The sequence below is a fragment of the Arachis stenosperma genome, chromosome 3 (genome assembly GCF_014773155.1).
Source record: "Arachis stenosperma cultivar V10309 chromosome 3, arast.V10309.gnm1.PFL2, whole genome shotgun sequence".
Classification (NCBI taxonomy): Eukaryota; Viridiplantae; Streptophyta; class Magnoliopsida; order Fabales; family Fabaceae; genus Arachis; species Arachis stenosperma.
In genome coordinates this window covers 150,054,224-150,075,288 of record NC_080379.1, presented here as the reverse complement: position 1 = coordinate 150,075,288, position 21,065 = coordinate 150,054,224, and the positions used below count along the sequence as shown (strand labels likewise).

The following is a 21,065-nucleotide window of genomic DNA, read 5'->3' as shown; positions in this document are numbered from 1 at the left end:
AAGTGTTTAGGAGATGAATGGAAGGAGAGGATAGAAAGAGGACACGTGGCAAGGAGAAGATGAGCCGTGAAGAATTCGGGAGAATTTCATTGGTGAGGGTATTTCGCGGGTTCGTCTCAGCCACAAAATCACATTTTGTTCTTCTCTGCCCCTCTTTCATTGTGCATAGGGTGGTAACAATTAGAGTAGGACAGGTAAGTTTGAGTAAAATTTTAAATTCTATAACTTTCTCTTTATCTTATTCTCTTGCTAGGTGTTAAATTTTTTGTGAATGCTATAGTGATTAAAAAGCGATGCTTATTTATTAAAAAAGTTAAAAATTAATATTTAATTTAAAAAATATAAAAAATAAAAAATTTTTAAAAATTTAAAATTTATTACAAAAGAAAAGTTAGGCAAAATTTAAGCATCGAGTGATAAACACCATAGAATTGGCCTAAATTTTTTCACTCCAATCTCATATCTGCCGGACTTTATTCATCTTATTTCATCCTATCCGCCAAAAAAAAAAAAAAAACTAAAAGAGTGACTTTATTTTCAGTTAAATACAATATTTAGTCTTTCAATATTTTATAAATATAATAATCATTACAAAATTAAATTCATACTAAAATTAAAAATAGCACAATCATAACATGAAAAATAGAAAATTTATAAAATATATAATATATTAATATAACATGAACAACAGTAAAATCTTTATTATTCTTTTTCCAACTCTAAATTCCATATATCATACATTATTCATGTATTATTAAAGGGTAGTCTTACATCCAAATCCTACTCTACTCGCAATTCCACCAGCTATGCAATTGCAAGCAACCTTACTCGAGGTAGACCGGGTTGTCAACTAGATTCAAACGGTTGGAGCGATTTGGATATCCAGGAGGCAAGTAGTACTATCCGCCCTGGATTTGGTGTTACAGAAGTGGATCAAGAATGATTTTAATAAGATAAGTGGGTGAAGACCCGATACATAGGGTTCTTGGGGTGGATTTATTTTCACTGGTATGGGCTCGGCTTAGTAGCCCACATGTCCTTTTTCTTGAGTTCAGTCGAATCTGTTTTTGTTTTCGACTGCACTTCTGGGCTAACCTAACAACCAAGAAGAGAATGGCTAAAGCCCAAGGCTGAAGGTATTACCAATACAGCAGACAAATCTCAAGCCTAGTCAAGACCAAAAAAAAAAAAAAAATCTCAAGCCTAGTTGATTTGACACATTAACATGATTTTTAACATGTTATACTACGGTTCGAACCTTGACAATATCAAGTAGTGGATAAAAATCCTTAGAAATATTGGATGTGTGAATAGATAGTGTGAGTTTGTGATATAATAAGTAATAACCAAGATTGTGGATTGTGCAATCCATCTTAAATAATAATAATAATAATACCCAAGACAAAAACAAAACAAAAAAACAAAAAAACAAAAACAAAGACTCAATATTAAATAAATAAAATCAAATAATTAAAATATTCAAAAGATATAAAAATTAAAATGAATAAAAAAAACTATGTTAGGGCTTAAATTATCCAAAAAAAAGACGTTATAAAAAATGGTTCAAGCACGAATAAACTTTGAAATAAACAGTTAAATACTTTCATAAGAAAAAAGAATCATGTTTAAATTTTATAAGGATAAAAGAAGAAAAATGTGAGGTGACTAATATTTTTTTCATTAAAACTATTGACCTATTAATATTTCTAAAAAAATAATTCACGAATTAAAAACTTGGAACTCAATAAATATTCAAAAAGTTTATAAAAAAAGTACTTACATATAAAATCAACTACCAATTTAAATAAAAATAATTGATGAATTAAAAATTTAGAACTCAATAAATATTCAAAAAGTTTATAAAAAATTATTTATATATAAAACTAACTACCAATTTAAGTAGGAAATGAATGTCTTATTTTAGGTATTTTCTCATGACCATTTTTGTCTTTTATAAAGAACGTATTTGTGGATTTTCGATTGAAATCTATTTGGTTACTCATCAGGATGAGAGGTTAGTCAGATGTTGGGTCGAGAGCAACCACTAGAGAAAGAAAGGTATCTGGACCTAGGTGTAAGCTTTACGAGGCAATGTGCTGCTACGGTCGTTGGTGGGTCGACGCGTGGAGCCACCTGCAAAGACACTTCGATGCTAAAGTAAGTGTCTGTACGACAAAGCGACTAATTAGGGTAAAGATAACGTACCTTAGGGGAGGGGTAGGTCCCTCCCCATTCATACCTTGTACTCGGGTGGGCCCTCCATCATGGGATTGCCTGCCTAGAAGCTTCTGCAAGCTGTCCAGGTCTTTCTCAGGTAGTGGAGTAACACGCGGGTCATTTTTACGCGTATAGGTTGATGACCCGTCGGGTCGATGGCCGGCAACATGGATCTCCGACCTTTATTAGGCTTGGACGAAACAGTGCCCCCAACATGGCAAGCCTGAGGCTCGCGGTTGGCACGTTCGAATTACTCGTGTCTCCTCGTGCAGCTGTCCACCTCTACCTGTGACACCGTTGACGGGATCCACGCCTTTGGTGCGCGTGAGCGGCCCCCAACCGTTTCTTGGGACGTCACTTCGGTTTTCGTGCCAAGAGCATTAAATGCCATTTATGACTGATTTGAAAGTGGAGGAAAAAATCCACTTTACCTTTGCCTTTCTGCACTCCTACTCAATGGTTACCATCCCAACATTCATATCTCTTTCATAACTCTCTCATTTCTCATTCTCTTTTCCAATTTCCCCCATATCTTCTACTTCACAACCATCAATTTGCCTTCTACATGTTGTGTGTTTCCCTGCATTTGCCTCTAATCCATTGCTTCCTTCTATTTCACTTACTGGTAAGTGAATCTTTGGTGTTTATTTTGTTCATTTTGATACTTTTCTTGTTGCTATTTGTTGCGTTTGCTTCTATTGTTGCTATTTGTTGCGTTTGCTTATTTTGTTTGCTTGAATTGAACTTTCCGTTGTTAGCTAATTCTTAGGGGAGGTACCATAGGTGTTTTCATCCTGGATTTAGGCCTAAAATAGCGTGGAATAACATAGGGTAGTGATATAGTATGACATAGTTCCATTTTGACTTTCTCTGAGTTTTTGACTTCCCGTTTTGACTTAAATGGTACCCCCACTATAGGTATAGCGCAGCAACCTATGGTGTGAAACCCCATAAATTGTTACGCTTGGGTTACTTCCGACGTGACAAGCACATCCTCTAAGATAACTTAGGAGGATTTACAAGAATTTCGGAATTCAGGGGCATTGTGCGGGCGTGGTCCGAAGAAGGCGAACTACGACGTCTTCGTTCTAGGAGACCAGGAGCGCATCTGCCAACTAAATTTATCGTCTCCCCGGGTTCCCAACTAGATGTGGGTGTACAAGCCCATGTTCACCATGTTGGGTGTTCATCTCCCTTTCTCACCTTTTATCGTAGCACTCTTAAATCGGTGTAATGTTGCCCCATCACAACATCACCCCAACAGCTGGGCTGCCATCTGATGTTTTGAGATGGTATGCGAATACCTGAAGGCTGGCGTAAATGTCTTCTTCAACTTCTTTCTGCTCATAAACCTCTCCCGAAAAGGAAAGCATAAGAAAATGTACCTTCCTTCTGGGTCGTACAGAACCGACAAATCTTCGGTCTCTTCGAAGATTCATTCCATGGTTTCAAAGATATCTTCTTTAAAGTGAGACCGGCTCGGGGTTGCCACCCTTTATGGCTCGCCCTTAAAGGAGAAAGGAGGATACCGACCTATTGGAGCTTTGGCGCTGGCTCCAAATATTTGATAAAGATGACTTATGACACACTAGGTCGAGAGAACCAACAGATCGCCGATGTTTTGCTAGTGATTTTTTGTTCTAAAAATCTTAACCCCCATCTGTTAATGGGCGACCGAGAATCCGGTTGCAAATGTGTAGATAAGATTCTCTTCCCGTCGATTTCCCGTTCTTCCGACTTTCTCATTATTGTTTCGCTTCCGACTTCATATGCTTTTTATCTTCTAACTTTCTAACTTGTTTTTATTTTGCATTTTGCTTCTCTTGTAGTTGGGATGGCTGCCGAGCACGCAACTCTGACCCGCTTGATGACTCATCTCTTTCTGGGAGATGACAGTGGCGATGACAGCTCGGCGACCCCTACCATCGAGCACGAGGCCCCCTGCAACCGGCGAGGGCGAAGCTTAATCACGCCCTCCACCCGAGACACCTACTGAGAACATTGCTACCGATGAAGCCGACTGGGGTAAGGGGATAATGAGTGAACCTGAAGCTGAGGTGATCGTTATCTCTAACCCCAAGAAGAGAAAAACAAACTCCGGCTCGGAGAAAGTTCTCTCTATTATGGAGAAGAACTTTGATGCAAGGTTCTTCATTGACTCCCAACTCCTCCCTGGTACTGAGGAGTTCTTCCGAGAAGAAGACCTAGCCGCCCAGGCAAAGTGGACATATCGGAGTCTCCTCCAAATAGCCGTCATTTCCAAAAAGGTGGAGCCCATGTTGGCATAGGACCAAGTCTTAGAAGAAAAACTTAAGGCCTCTCAGAGAGATATCACCAACCACAAGGCCCAAAAGGAGTACTTGAAGACCCGGCTTGTTGAGGAGGAGAGGAAGTCGAAAGAGGATGCCGATGAGATTAACCGCCTTGTGGAACAGGACCTCTCTCTCTCTCTCTAAAAAGCTCAATGAAACCTAGGGCTGGGCTTCCGCGTCAGAGACTAAGGTGAAAGAGCTAGAGGAAAAACTGGCCAAGGCCATGAAGTCGGCAGACTCTGCCCGCCAGGAGGCCGTTGCCCTGAAGAAGAAAAATAAGAAAATTCTGAAGGATGCCTAGGAAGCCACCAGTGCTATCGAGGAGGCGATGAAAGCTCAGGTTTCCTCATCGCTCTCAACTTTGACACTTTAGCCATTGGTGCCTTTAAGATGATCCAGGATGGGAAGGTGGTGGACATCCCAAGGAAGTAATGCATTTTGTAACTTGTAATTTTTGTACCTTTTCAAACACTTTTTAGTGTTAGGCCGATGCGATGCCCCTCGTGTAATTTGAACAATTTCTCGTTTTGTTTGTTGTCGGGCCATCGTGGTGCCCTTTTAAGCTACCATTTTAACTTTATCGACTCTTAATTAGAATTTTTACGTTATTTTGGTTGCTTTAGTTGCTGTTTTTTTCTCGTTTGACCAGAAAGTCGTCATTCAATGGATATCTGCCTGTTGTTGTATTATGGTACCCGGGGTGATCAGTCCAGGAAAGCCGTTGTTATAACTTGGTAACATATGGGTAAATAAATCAACTCAAAATAAACTTAAAAATCAACACGCAATCCTTTTTCAATAATGGACCTCGTTAAAACCCCTTGCCGTCGTCTCGCTTTGAGGGCAAAGGGAAAGAGTACTCCTCTTTAACAATGTACAATGAAATAAGTGTTTTAGTGAAACAAAGTAAATTAAAGAAAGAACAGACAAAGTAGATGAAAGTGAAACTAAGCGAAGGCAAAGGATAATCGATTGGTCGGCAGGTCGTCCAACCTTCAGGAGTAAAACCTCCTAAGGTTCGCCACATTCCATGTCCTCGGGACCTCCTTTCTGTCTAACCGCTCTAACTTGGAGGCACCCTTTCCATGCACTTCTCTTACCCTGTAAGGACCTTCCCAATTAGGCGTGAGCTTGCCTTCTCTGGGAGTCGGATCGTTACGTCGTAGCATCAGATCGCCTTCTTCAAAACTCCTTCTTTACACCCTGCGATTGTAACACAAAGCTATCCTCTACTTCAACACTGCTATTGATAAGTGGGCCATCTCCCTTATTTCATCTATCAAGTCTTTTTCAATCACTTCACTGCTTCCGCTTAGAAGCAGCCCGTATTTGGTTTCCCGATCTCTATAGGAATCGCCGCATCGACGCCATAAGTATGCCAGAATGGCGTCTCCCTGGTAGAAGATTGTGGTGTTGTCTTGTAAGACCACAAGACAGAAGCTAGCTCGTCTGCCCAAGAGCTCTTTCTCTAATCCAGGCACTTCTTTAGTTCGTTGAGGACAAGCTTGTTCACTGCCTCGACTTGCCTATTGCTCTGGGGTGCTCTACAAAGGAAAAGTTTTGTTTGATTTCTAGTCCTGCTAGGAACTCCCCAAATTTTTTATCAGAAAATGTGTTCTATAATCTGACACAACGATTTTCAAGATCCCAAACCTAGCGATCCCTTGTCTCCAAAGAAATTTCTGATAGTTTGCAGATGATATGCTTGCCAATGGTTCAGCCTTCATCCACTTGGTGTAATAATCAATGGCCACAATGTGGTACTTTACCTGACCTGGAGCCACGGGGAAGGGACCCAAGAGGTCAACTCCCCATTGGGAGAAAGACCGAGAGGCCAGGACTGGGCTTAGCTCTTCTGCTAGTGCTTTGTAGAAATTCGCGTCTTCTTGTCATTTCTTGCACCTCTTGAACTCGCGAGCATCTACCATAATAGAGGGCCAATAGTATCCGGCTTTAACGAGCTTCCAGGCCCGAGCTTTGCCCCCAATGTGGTGGTCACAACATCCTTCATGCACTTTACTTAGGACATGCTACATATGGTCAGGTTGTAAGCACTTTAGTAAGGGTTAGTTAAGCTCTCTCTTGTATAGCTGTCCATGTACTACTGTGTACTTAACGACCTCTCTTCTTATTGTTTTAGCTTCTTTTTTGTCTTTTGGAAGCATTCCTTCTTCGAAAAAATGTTGGATTGGACTAATCCAAGAAAGGGGCTTCTGAGCTTGAGTCAAACAGAGGGTCACCGACGGCTCCCTCACCAAACTCTGGATCAAAGATCGGTTTCCTATTATGGGTTTGGTGCTTGCCAGTTTTGATAAAAAGTCCACTCTAGTATTTCTCTCCCTAGACACATGCTGAACCAGTACCTCCTCAAAATCCTTACATAACTGCTTTGTTCATTCCAAATATTTTTGCAATAGTGAGTCCCGAGTTTAGTATGTCCCGTTCACTTGTGAGGTCATAACCTAGGAGTCACTGTTGACTTCAAGCTTTGTTACTCCGACCTCCTTGGCTAAGCTTAAGCCGCTAATCGTCGCTTCATATTTAGCTTGGTTGGTTGAGAGCGGAAATTCAAATTTGATAGATTACTCGTAGTTTATTCCTTCTGAGCTTTCTAAAATGATCTCGACTCCTCCGAACGCTTGGTTGGAAGTTTCATCAACATGGAGTTTCCATCGTGTGTTCGAGTATCTGGGAACATCTATTGTCACTTCAACCAAAAAATCAGCCATCGCTTGTGATTTGATCGCGTGCCGGGGTTCATACTGGATGTCATACTGAGACAGTTCTATTGCCCAAGTCATTATTTGACCCGCTAGGTCAGGTTTCTGTAAAATTTGTCGGATCGCCTGGTCGGTTCTCAATGTGATTGGGTTCCCTTGAAAGTATTGTCTTAACCTCCGAGAGGAGATCAACAAGGCGTAGGCTAATTTTTCTAGCCTAGTATATCTCAGCTCCGCTCCTTGGAGCACCTTACTTATGAAGTATACAGGCTGTTGCAGCTTGTCCTCCTCCCAGATCAGGGGAGCCGCCATGGCCTCTTCCGTCACTGCGAGGTACAGATACAAGGTCTCCCCTTCTTTTGGCTTACTGATAACTGGTGGCTCCAACAAGAGTTTCTTAAAGTGATTAAAAGCTTCTTCACACGCCAGGGTCCACTCGAAGGCATCCCTTTCTTAATCAAGTTGAAGAAAAGTCGCGCCATAGCTGCCGATGCACCGAGAAAACGTGACAGGGCCGTCAGTCTCCTTGCCAGCCTTTGCACATCCTTCACACAACCAGGACTTGTCATATGGAGAATGGCCTCACACTTATTTGGATTGGCCTCTACCCCTCTTTGAGTGATAATGAATCCAAGGAACTTCCCCACCTCCATGACAAGGACGCACTTTAGGGGTTCAACCTCATATTATGCTTTTGAAGTGAGTGGAAGACGACGCTCAAGTCAGCTACCAAGCTATTCAGTTCGGCTGTCTTTACCAGTATGTCCTCCACGTATAACCTCTACCAACTTGCTGATGTGATCTTTGAAAACTTTGTTCATTAATCTTTGGTATGTTGCCCCCTCGTTCTTCAACCCAAACAGCATGACCTTATAACAGTAGGTCCCTGCTGGCGTTATGAATGTTGTTTTATCTTCGTCGGGTCGGTGAATTGGGATCTGATTATATCCTAAATATGCATCCATAAAGTTCAAAAATATGTATCTTGTCACCGTATCTACCAGGGTATCAATGTTGGGGAGAGGGAACGAGTCCTTAGGACACGTCTTGTTGAGATTTGAGTAATCGACACACATTCTCCATTTCTCATTCGTCTTCTTCACAGGCACCACATTTGAGAGCCATGTGGAATAGTCAAGTTTCCTGATGAAGTTGGCTTTCAACAAGCTAGTTGTCTGCCTGAATACCTCGTCGGCTCTTTCTGACGACATTTTCCTTCTTCGCTGTGCGACCGATTGGGATTTCGGCTTCATGGCCAAGCGGTGCGACATGAAGTCAGGGCCTATCCCTAGTATATCAGCTAGAGTCCAGGCGAAAAGGTCTCCATTTGCTCTAATGGCTTCCATTAGGGGGTTTCTTCAATTCATGGGGGAGGTTTCAGTTTACGAACGTAAATTCATCCTCCTTATCCCTTACCCGGAACTTTTCAAGGTCTCCTTATGGTTCAGACCTTGGTTTCTCATCAATCATGGCATCTAGGTCCGCCAAGAACACCACGACTGCTTCTTTTGATTTCTTTCTAAGTGTTAAGTTGGCGTAGTCACAAGCAATCGCTATTTCCACGTCTCCCAGGATTAAGCCCACAAATTCGTTGTCCGGCAAAAATTTCATTGTAAGGAGCTTTGTGCAAATGATGGCTGATAGTTCGTTGATGGTCCTTCTAACAAGGATGATGTTATACGCCGTAGAATCCCTCAAGACCACAAACTCTGCCATTGTCGACTTGCGGCTCTCCCAGAACCACGCAGATCGGGAGGGTGACAGATGCTTGATGTAGTTGTCTCCCAATCCTATGTGGGGAAGATTTCAAAAACCACAAACTAATCGACAAGTGCACCGGGTCATACTAAGTAATACCTTAAGTAAGGGTCGATCCCACGAGGATTGATGGATCAAGCAACAATAATTGAGTGATTTACTTAGTTAGGCAAGCACAAAGGAGTGTTTTTGAGTTCAAATTGCATTAAACAGTAGTTCATAAACAGATTGTGAGAATTATATGAGAAACAGTTAAGATTTTAGAGATATTTACTTTTCTGGATTAACAATTCTTACCAACTACTTTGATCATGCAAGATTCAATTTGTGACAAACTTTAATTAATTAAAGCATAATTTCTTAGTGATTTAATCTCCTCTAACCTAATCAACCGCCAATTCCTTAGTCACTCAATTTAGGTTTAAGATTTAAGTCCAATCCTAGTTTATTGGCCATACAAATCCTAAGTACCCAAAGATAAGATGATTATATGTCACATATTACGTTAAGTTTGAGTAATTATAGAGTTATGAGAAATTATTTTCAAGCTATTATTCAAGTGAGTTAACCTTTCCAAGATTCAACAAGAATTCAAATAAAAAGGGAGTTATCTTTCAATATACTCTAATTCCTAGGATGAAGAACGAAAGTAATCCTTGAATGTAAACCAGTGCGTTAATTAAAAGTAGAGTGACAATACTATTAATTCATCAAAATAAATAGAGCTCCTAACCTTAACTGATGAGGTTCAGTTGCTCATGACTCAGAGAAAACTAGGATTCTAAAATTGTGTAAAGTGCAGAATGAGGAAGTAGAAGAGAACAGAGCCCGAAGGGCTGAATCTTTTCTCCTTTTATATCTAATCTAATTGATTTGAAAATAAAATAAAATAAATTAATTCTAAAACCTAAAAGATTGTATTTTGTTTTAAAATAATCAAAAGAAAATAAATAATAAATAAAAACCAAAAAGAAACTAAAGCTACGAAACCTTCCTTGAAACTCTAAAACGCGCTACTGGTGCTAAACATCAGGCTCGGCGTTTAGCGCCGGTGAGGCAGAAAGGAATTCAAGAGTTACTGGTCTTCTGGCGCTAAACGCTAGGTAGTAGCATTTAGCGCCACTAGTGTGTATTTTGGCACTAGTTATGAAGCTCCTGTCGCTAAACGCCAAGTCGTGACGTTTGGCGCCAGCTTCACAGAGAGCTTGCACACTTTACGAGTCTTATGACGCTAAACACCAATGTCGCAGCATTTAGCACCCTGATGCCAGAGACGAAGTATAAACTATTATATATCTTTAGAATAATTTAGAGGATGGCTTTCTAATGCCGCTAGAACTGTGTCAATTGGACCTCTATAACTCAAGTTATGCTTGTTGGAATGCGAGGAAGTCAGGGTTAATAGCATCCACTTTCTTCCTTTTCTTCTACACGAACTATGTAAAACTCGCCCGAATTTTACCTGTAATCATCAAAATAGCAACACAACTCAAAGTAGCATTCATGATGGTTCAAAATACCAAAATCTCGTAAAAACTCAACAAATTCACATCTAAATTACTAAGAAAAGATAGAAAAGATGCTCACGCATCACTACGGCCCCATGACGGTGGTCCTTGAGGTCATTCTCCTTGAGTCCCAAGTCATCAAACACGTTTCGGAACATGATGTTTGAATCAGCCCCTATGTCCATTAGGATCCGTTTGACCAGGCCGGTCCCGATCCTCGCCATGATTACCATTAGCAGGTCCTCGAGAAGTTCATGGTACCAACGGTCTTCCAAGCCAAATGATATTTCAGAGAGTTCCCCTGAATGGACCTTGGAGCCTTCCGAAGACATGGCTAACACCTTAGCGTCCATCTTCACTGCTGACTTCGACTTAGGTGGGGCATTCCTCCGAACCACTACATTCACCACCACAGTTGGAGTTCCTTGCAGTATTCTGGATCTCCTGCATTGTCCAGACGAGTTTAGTAGTGAGGTGTTTCCTGAAATCCTCAATCACCAGACCAATTGTCAGACATAGGCTTGCCACTGAATTTTTCAGGCCATCAATCTTCAAATATTCATCATTAAATCGGTCATGGAATTTCCTCGTCGGCTTGCCAATCCGTTGGGTCACTCCCAGTAAATTAATTGGGTGCTTGACTTTGGTGATCCAGGTGGTGAATTATTCCAAGAACTTTTGTGTGATGTCTACGAAGGCCATAATGGACCCTTGCGGGAGGGAGTTGAACCAATGAATCACTGGTCCTGCCAGGGTTATGGGAAACGCATGGCATCTAACAACGTCACCCATGCCCTCCAACTTTATTATGGCCTCACAGGCCGTTAAGTGCTCTTATGGGTCCTTGGTTCCGTCATACCTCATATCCATTATCTTGTCAAAGTTCTTCGGTAGCCGGACCTTGAGGATAGATGGGTGGAAAGGAGTGGCCCCATTATAATGGGATTTCGCTGTTTCTTCCCTCAATCTATCCTTTATTCCCCACGGGCTTTCGACCTGCCGTGGGTGTAGGTGAGGAAGTGAGCATCAGTTCGATCGTGTTTGTCGTCCTTCTTGGTGCTTTGTTCCCGATCTTCCAATCTTCGTGATGGAGATCGGATTCGTGAAAGGCTTGGACGAGATTCCCGGCTATGCTCGGGATGGTAGTGGTTCCTCATCGCCAGTTTTCTCTCTAAATTCTGTACCCTATGTCTGAGTTCTTGCATAATTCAAGAACTATCGTTGTCGGTACTGCCAAAAAAGTACTTTTCTGAATATTGTACGTGGGAGTCACCTTGGTGAGATGGGGATCTTCGATGTTCTTGAGAGGTCCCCAAAATCCCAACAGCTCCACCCTTCGCTCGTACCTCTTCCGTTCAAGGGATAAGCTCCATGGTCGCGTCAGGTCCCTACTGACGGCGCCAATTTTCAGTTGCTCGTCAGGATGAGAGGTCGACCGGGTGTTGGGTCGAGAGCAACCACTAGAGAAAGAAAGGTATCTAGACTTGGACGCGAGCTTTATGAGGTAAGGTGCTGCTACGGTCGTCAGTGGATCGGCAGGTAGAGCCACCTGCAAAGACACTTCGATTCTAAAGTAAATGTCTGTACGATGAAGCGGCCAACTAGGGTAAAGATGATGTACCTTGGGAGAGGGATAGGTCCCTCCCCATTTATGCCTTGTACTCGGGTGGGCCTTCAAACATGAATCCGTTTGCCTAGAAGCTTCTGCCAGTTGTCCAAGTCTTTCTCAGAAGGTAGAGTAACGCTCCAGTCATTTTTGCGTGTATGGGTTGATGACCCGTCAGATCAGTAGCCCACAACATGGATTCCTGGCCCTTATTGAGCTGGGCTGAAACAAAATCCGTTCCCGCAATTATAATTTGGGAAGAAATTATAAAATGATAAATTTTATCCAAAGAATAAACTACACATACACTGTATATACTATATAGTACACCAAACTGCTTAATTAATTTTGTTTAAATAAATTCTCAATAGCTTATATGCACATTTAATTTTGAGTATTTATCTATTTTGGTCCCCAAAAATTTTTGGATCAGACACTTTAGTTTCCAACTAAAATTAATTACTCAATTAGTTTCTAATAATTAACTCGGTCAGTCAATTAGATCCTTTGTTCTGTCAACTCTAACGGAGGATAAAATAGTCCCTAACAACTCTAATAGAGGATGAAATGGTTCCTGACTCCCTCTGTTTAGAAATGACATTGTTCTCCCCCAATTCCTATCATATCTCGCATAACTCTAACAGTCTAATACTGCAACTTTAAGCTACATATGCACACTCTGCAACATTAATGTTCACAAAAAGAAAAATGCTCAACTTGTTTTCAACCAATTCATACTCAGGAAACTAATGACTATGTCTCTCAAGTATTTGTCGTCTTCGATGAATCTCATGAATCTAGATAGCAGTTATGATTTGTTAAAACCCGTCGTCGTCGCTATCTCCCTCCTCCTCTACCCTATTATCTCCATGGCCACAGTATCCATAACTCTGATCGTTTCTTTCATCTTCTTCTCCTAACCAATGTTCAATAATTGCTTCAGTTTCCATATGAGCGGTGACGGTGATATTGGTTGCTGTATTGATAGCGTGGATGCAAGGTCAAATCTGTTTGCCAGCTTGGACTCCGGAAGAGAAGGAATGAAACACTCGGGGTCTTTTTCGAATGAGAATTTTCATATTATGTTTAAGGAGAATCTTCTCGTGATGTCTTAATGTCTAACAATCTATATTGCTTGCCAGAGAGTGGAGAAAGGCATTCCTTTGGAATAGTTGTAGAACTTGATCTTAAGGATGTGGTGGACGTTGTCGGAGTTGGATGTGGTGCTGTTATCGAGGACGTGGAGGTTTCTGGTGGGCGAAGTGCAGAGGAGGTGGGTGTACCAGTCACAGGGATTTAGAAAGAGTGTAGTTCATGACATGTTGAGGTAGGTGTAATATGCGTAGCAGTTACATTATGGCTTGATCTTCTTGAATGTAAAGAAAGAGAGTATGAATGTTAGGGTTATACGAGATATAATAAAAATTGAGAGAGAACGATGTCGTTTCCAAACAGAGGGATCAGGGATTATTTTGTCTCCACTACAAGAAAATACGTCTATTGCCACGCTTTTAAAGCGTGGCAAAAAGCTGAAAAAAGCGTGGCAATAGCTTTTCGCCACGCTTTTTGAGCTATCGCCACGCTTTTGAAAGGGTGGCCTCTACAAGGGTGGCGGTTGCTCTGTCGCCACGCTTTTTTAAATCTATCGCCACGCTTTTTTGCCACGCTTTTTATAAGTTGTCACGTTTAAAAGCGTGGCCATAGGTAGGAGATAAAAGCGTGGCCGTATGTGAAAGATATGGCCATGCTTTTAAAGCGTGGCAAGAAAAAAGCGTAGTCATAGGCCTTTTTTCTTGTAGTGCTCCTATTAGAATTATCAGAGACTATTTTATCTTCCGTTAGAGTTGACAGAACGAAAGACCTAAGTGACTGACGAAATTAATTATTAGAGATCAATCGAGTAATTAATTTTAGTTGGGAACTAAAATATCTGGATCGAAATTCTTTAGGGACCAAAGTGAATATATACTCTTTAAATTTTATTAGATGCAATATAGAAGATGATGAAATGACATATTTGCTTATGCAAATGATGATTAGAGCGCAGATCAGAGTCTCTCATGCATGATTTGCATGCTGTGCTACCTACCACCAAGCACCAACTATATATGAATATGATCATGCATGTTACAATCATATTCATATTCCTTGCTAGCGTGTGCCTTAGTATTTATTTATTTATTTATTTTTTATTATGATTCACAGAGAATCTTATCATATATATAATAAGGCCTGCTTTTCTGAGCTCATCAATTTAGGTTCACAATCTTCCTTTTCCTTCTGTCATCACTTCACCATGCATGTTTCTCAGTTCTCATGATTGAGATGTTTTATTTTCTGACTTTCTAGCTGTCTCTCAAAGCCGGCAATTTGAAAATCAATCTCACAACTGGTATATATATATTAGGAAAGTTATCAGGTGTATCTAGGAACATCGGTGTTCCAGTTGTTTTAACCGTTGATTTTAATTAATATATATTATATATATTTTTTATAATTTAGATCAACGGTTAAAACAACTGGAACACCGATATTCTCAGTACACCTGATAACCTTCCTATATATATTATTGTGAATATCTTCATATTGTTTTATTCAGTTGTCAATAATCCTCGAGTTATCAACATAAGCTCAACCAAAGACTTTTCACATAATTATTGTATGCATATGCATGATGATGTAATCTCACTTCAATTAATAATTAACCCCTTTAATAACTTTAAGCATCAACAATAATTTATCAAAACAAAATCAAAGAACTTAATTAGGCTTATAATAATTAACTACGTTGATGTAGACAATTAACCAAACAAGCAACAAAACCTAGAGCTATTATATTTTGTAAAACGTATCTAATATTTGGCAAAGGTTTTGGAACTATCATCTTAACTTACCTACATGAAAGTATCCCAAAAAAAACTATATATACTTATTATATAAATCTAGTGGATGGTACAAAGCACTATATGCATATGATGAGACAACTTTATTTACTTGTTCATAGTGGAAGGAAGGGATCGAAGCAGAAGTACAGCTAGCATACAAATTTACCAAAAGATCGAAAAACGAAGAGTGGATATTATTTGTAGCCAAAGGAATAAGAAACCATGAAAAATTGCTGAACAGCTATAATGGAATCTGTAAATGAGACATTATTATTGCTTAAAATTATATGCACCTTGAAAGCATTAGTTAGTATATACAGTTATGAGTTATGACAATAACAAGTGAATGTCGGAACATGTTTATTTCTTTGTATTTATGTTTAAAATATATTTTTAAAAGAAAATTTATATTAATATATTTAATTATTTATTAACTTGTTTAATATATTTTTTATTTATGTGATTATAATTATATATATACTGATGAATTATTTTGTAAAATTTTCATATATGAATCACAACTTAAGTCCATTTCTATAATATATATACATTAAAATAAATTTAAAAATAATATTTTATATTAAATTTAAAAATATTTTAATAACTATTTCAGTTTGCTTATAAGTCATTATTAAGTTCTAACATAATAAAAGTACTGCACTGTTAAATTTATTATATATTTTTATTTTTTTTCAGATAAAAATTCTAATATATTTGTAAATTAAAAGCACAAAATTTTATTTCTAAAAGATTCATCAATATATATATAAACCAACTCATTTAAATATGAATTATATAACTTTCACACATTTTTGAAGTATTTTTTTGTTTGGTTCAAAGCAAAAAAGAATTTGCCAGAAATGGAAAGTCTTTAAGTGAGTACAAAATAGTTTTTTTTTTTTTAAGTAAAATTCTATATTCATGACTAATTGGTTTGAATCTAATTATATTTTGACCAACACCAAAGTTGATTATACCATAAACTCTTCTTTAAGATATTTTTTTTCTCAAATAGAGATATATCTAGATTTTTAATTATGCACTATATAAAACACTCTTATAAAATAATATCAAAAGAAAGAATTAATTAAAATTTTACATAATATATAATTAGTTTATTATTAATATAAAAATTACAATTACTTCTTCATTAATTAGAACCATTTCGATTGGAACTTTTTGTATCTGCATTTTAAATTATTTTACACTCCACAATTAAAGTATGCTAACTTCAAGTTTTCAAATTTTATATATTTAAACATTACCTTGACATTCTTAGTCAGATTATACCTAAAAAAAAAAAAAAGATTTATGTAAAAATTTTAGATAATATTCTATTTAACAATATATTAAACTGAATATTATAACATAATCTAGTAGTAATGGAAATTGTTATAATTATTAATTTAATAATTAATTAATGATATAAAATTTAATTCTCTAATTTTAAAAAATTATGTACGATTGTAGTACAATTTATACAAATCACATTTAATGCATGTAATTAGTAATAAATTAGAATATTATCTTTTTTTTAATAGTCTAATTATAACGACTCAATTTTTGGTACGTCATGATCATACTAGAAACTGAATGCTACCAACTTGTTTTCCTAATTATTATCTATTTTTTATTATATGAGCCTGATTTGTTGTTAAAAGCGTAGTTATTTTGCAAGGTACTCTTTTTTTGAAAACATTTGTATTAATAAATAGAGTCATTCATAATCAGTTCACAAATGATAACCGATACAACAGTTGTAAACAACCACACTTATATACATCTCAAACAGTTAACAATATTCAGTTATCCAGCCTTTATTAGAGTAAAGATCTTTAGTTAGAACACCCCTAGATATAACTAGATAATAACTATATACATATATATACATACAACATCCCAGGCCCTGACCTGTTCAAGAAGTCCCTAAGCTGGCACCCATTCTAGGCTCTATACTCACCTAGTCCCTCTAAGCTACTAAAGCGAGGGAAAGTACGTTCTAAGTCTTCAAAACTCAAGTCAGGTGGAATGTCATCAAAAGGCAGAACATCATCTACTACTCATCTGCACGATCAGACATTGCCATATGACGTGTCTCTGGTACCTCATCAAGTAGCCACATAACAGAAGTCTCGTACACAGGATTTAGGTTAAAGTTCGCATACAAACGGAGTGCAGATGTTGGCTGGTCTCATAGTATATACATATAAATAGATAACGGAGTTCACTCTAGACTTAGAAGACTACCTATAGCGAAATCCTCTTTGCAGAATGATCATCAACGAACTATGGAATTGAAGGGTACTGTTACTTCCATCTGAAGGGGGAAGGGAGAGAGAAAGGATAAGAACTGAAGAGTTCTTAGTAAGGTCGGGGTTATTAGTTAAGTTCATTAATTCTGTGTTGCTTAGCAGACAAATAACAGAATACAGAAAAGTAGTAAACAGAAGATACAGATAAATAAAGAAATTAAGAAATCAGAAAGCAGAACACAACAAAGAATACAAGAAAATAAAACACAGACAAAAAGAGTAGAATACAAACAAAGAAATCACACATTCATACAACAATCATAACAGAAGAAATGCACAACCAAGTATGATGCATGTCTGTCCTATGCAGGTCATGAGCTCATGTGTCGGTTTACACCCTGCAGCCCGACATTACCTAGGAACTAGTCCTAAATATGGCTTTATCTCTGTAGGTGAACTTCGGCCTATAGAAATAGCACTCCTATAAGTGAACTTCGGCTTATAGGAATAGTCTAAACACAACACAACAACTTTCTGTAGGTGAACTTCGGCCTACAGAAATGGCACCTCTGTAAGTGAACTTTGGCTTACAGAAATGGCGTCCCTGTAAGTGAACTTCGGCTTACAGGAATAGCAACTCTCTGAACTTTGGCCTACAGGAGCAATACCTTGAGATACACAATATTCACAGGTTTCGCCTGAAGGCTCATAATTCACATATACCTATACTTTCCATCACTTAGAAATCATCTTTCCACAATCATAAATCAAGCATCACACCATCACAGTGATCTCATTTCACAGTTCTCTGTTTACACTGTAAAGTCAAGCACACTACCGTATAGCTTTTAACTTCTTTTCTTTCTAACATGTTTGCAAGTTTCTAAATCCTTTTTCATTACCTTACATACCTTAATACCTTCTCTTATACCTTTCCTTAGGTGTTTAATAAAGAGAATTAAGGAATTCTGGACTCAAAACTGTCTTCTTGAGGCTTTTAGAGAAAACTGCCTTTTTATCGATATTTTATTCAACTTAAAAAATTGCATTTTGACCCCTAAACTTTTTGGAAATTGCATTTTGACCCCTTAACTTTTTCTTAATTAACTTTCAACTTCAAACTTTTTAATAATTATAATTTGATCCCAAAATCATCAAAAACCAATATTTTTCTTGTCCTTCAAAGACCAAAAATATTTTTCCAAAAGTTCATCAGATTTCAGCTTGATTTTCAACCAGTTTTTCAATCTTTTCGGTAACCAATTTTTACCTGATTTTGACCAAACCAAAGAGCAATGTTTCAGCAATCAAATACACATCAAAAACACATCAAATATCATGAATTTTATGGCTGAAAAGCCACATTTTCCAGCAGCAACAACAACAACTACAGAACCATAAAAAACTTGATTTTCAAGCATTAAACAACAAGATCTCATGATCAAAAAACACACAAACACTCAAAATCAAGTCTCGAGCAACAAGATCTGATTTCACACTTCAAGAACACAGCCAATTATTGATTAATTTTCCAGACCTTACCTCCTTTGCTACTGCCCAAAAGTTGAACCCAAAACAAGCTTCCAAAAGCACTTTTACGCCTATTTTAACATCAAAAACAACTTTAGAACCATATGACCCATGAAGGATGAAGCTTCATGATGATGAAAAGAATGTTTTTCTCACCTCAAGGCAGCTATAAATCATGTTTTTCTTAGAGCCTATGGTGATTGAACAAGAGATCCTAAGAGAAAACATGAAGAAAACATCATTAGCTTGAGTTGCCTCCATGGCCAAAACTTCAAGGAGGAGGAGCAGCCATCATGCCTTGATTTACTCCATGAAAATTGATATAGAAATTAAGAGGAAGAAGAGGTGAACACTTTGGTTGGATTAGATTTTTGATAGGGGTTTTAGTTTGAGAAAGAACGGAGAAAGAAGCTCAGGTGTTCATGAAGAAGTTCTTCCATTTCTCTCAATAATTTCGAATGCTAACTTGTTTAGAAAGTAAAGATGACAGTAATGATGATACATGGGAGGCCGTGGGATTAGGATAAGCATTATCCTAAAGTTTGGTGTCAAAATATCTCAAGAAAGGATAATTAATAAAGTTAGATGTATTAAAATACAAGTGTTTCTTACTTTTCTCTTAAGAAACCTTTACTTGGAGAGCAAGAAAGAAAGTATGTGGTGGCTAACTCTAGGAGAGCCATGTGTCACAGGGTGCTGACTCATCAGAGTTTAATAATAAAATATCATTCTGATGATAATTACTAAAACTAGATACATCATATTACACTACTAAAGGATAAGCATGGGCTTTATTAGTATAAATGATACTAGTAACATGATAATCATGAGGACAAAAGATGTATGATGAAGCATTAGCATTGCTAAGTTTATCTAAGAATGTCGGTATTATCTATAACCGGTAAATTTCTAGCTCAGTTATTATATTACTAAACATAGATCAACATTAACCACAATAGAGGAAATAATAATATAATATTTAAAATAAAATAATAACATATGAATATTATATTAATATAATTTTTCTCTTGAAATTCGAGACCAGCTCGTCACATAGAGACTAACCACGGAAATCAGAATTTTGAAATTCGGGCCCGAAGTGGCTCAAAAACACTTTTCACAACATGCCTACTTAGATCAGGAGAGGTGTCTGGTGCAGTAAAGTTGCTGACTCAACAGCTTGATGACATAGCACCTGCGCAACAGAGGTGCTTATATACACTAAATCTTAAAAATTCCATAAAAATTTCGTTTGATCCTAAAAAAGTATCGTTTCTTCGAGGCTAGGCCGTTACACTAATAATATACTTTCCTTTCATTAGTTGATTTAAAACGTTAATGCACACATCATAACTTTAATAATATATCATTCTTATCATTTGTATACTAATATATTAATATACATGTTCTTTCTATTAAACTAAAAAGTGTCGTCAAGGTACTTAGGCTCTACTAGGATTTTTCAAACATAATTTATGTGCCATCAAGGTCAACGTAAAAAATCAAGAGTTTTTCAAGTTTCAAGGTCAGAACTTTTTATAGCCAAATTGTTCGATATCGTGTATGCTGCATGGCAAACCAAAGATAAATCATGCAAGGTCAGACGCTAGTAGATGAAGGAGAGAATGATGACTTAATTCAATTGGGAGAGGTGGATATAAGGGATGTTATCAACAATTGCATCAACAGTCTAATGGAAAGATTATTCGCTGAGAAAAATTTTTCTAAGTGCACCATCGAGGGAGCCCTTAAGGCCATATAGGGCATCTAGAGGGTTTTAGGGTGGCAGAAATTGGATGCAATCATTTCCAATTTTTCTCGAAAGAGAATGGGATGTTTTGAAAATTGAAAAGAGATCTCCATGGTTATCTAAAGACTTTTCATTGCAGGTTCAACGCTGGAAGGGAGGGAAGAAAGTAGAAGAATAACTAATCACCTCTCTACCGGTTTGGACTCAATTTTTGGGGGTACCAGAAACTTTCAAGACTATAGAGGCAATAAGAAAACTTGGTGGAGGGTTGGGAAAGGTTTTGGATGCAGGTTTTTTTTACACAAAGGGAAGAGAATCTAGCATCATTAAGGTGAAAGTTGAGATCAATGGAGGAAAAATTGTGAAAGACTCGCTTAGAATGGTTGGACCAGATAAAAACCTGCTTGAAGTAATTGTCCGATATGAAAGACTTGGGACTATTTGCATCTATTGTGCAAGAAAAGGCCATGATCATAGGATATGTCCCAATTTTATGGAGGATTCAAAGGAGAATAAGCTAATGGAAG

At 37.9% G+C, this 21,065-nt stretch overlaps 1 protein-coding gene across 1 annotated transcript; it reads right to left on the bottom strand.

The window, feature by feature from the left end:
* Positions 1–7,983: 7,983 nt before the first annotated feature.
* LOC130966892 (uncharacterized) lies at positions 7,984–10,847 on the bottom strand. Its single transcript, XM_057891715.1, has 3 exons — positions 10,595–10,847; positions 8,700–9,039; positions 7,984–8,605 (listed from the first exon to the last, which is right to left on the bottom strand). The coding sequence occupies exons 1-3, from the start codon at positions 10,845–10,847 to the stop codon at positions 7,984–7,986; spliced, it is 1,215 nt and encodes a 404-aa protein (XP_057747698.1).
* Positions 10,848–21,065: the final 10,218 nt, after the last annotated feature.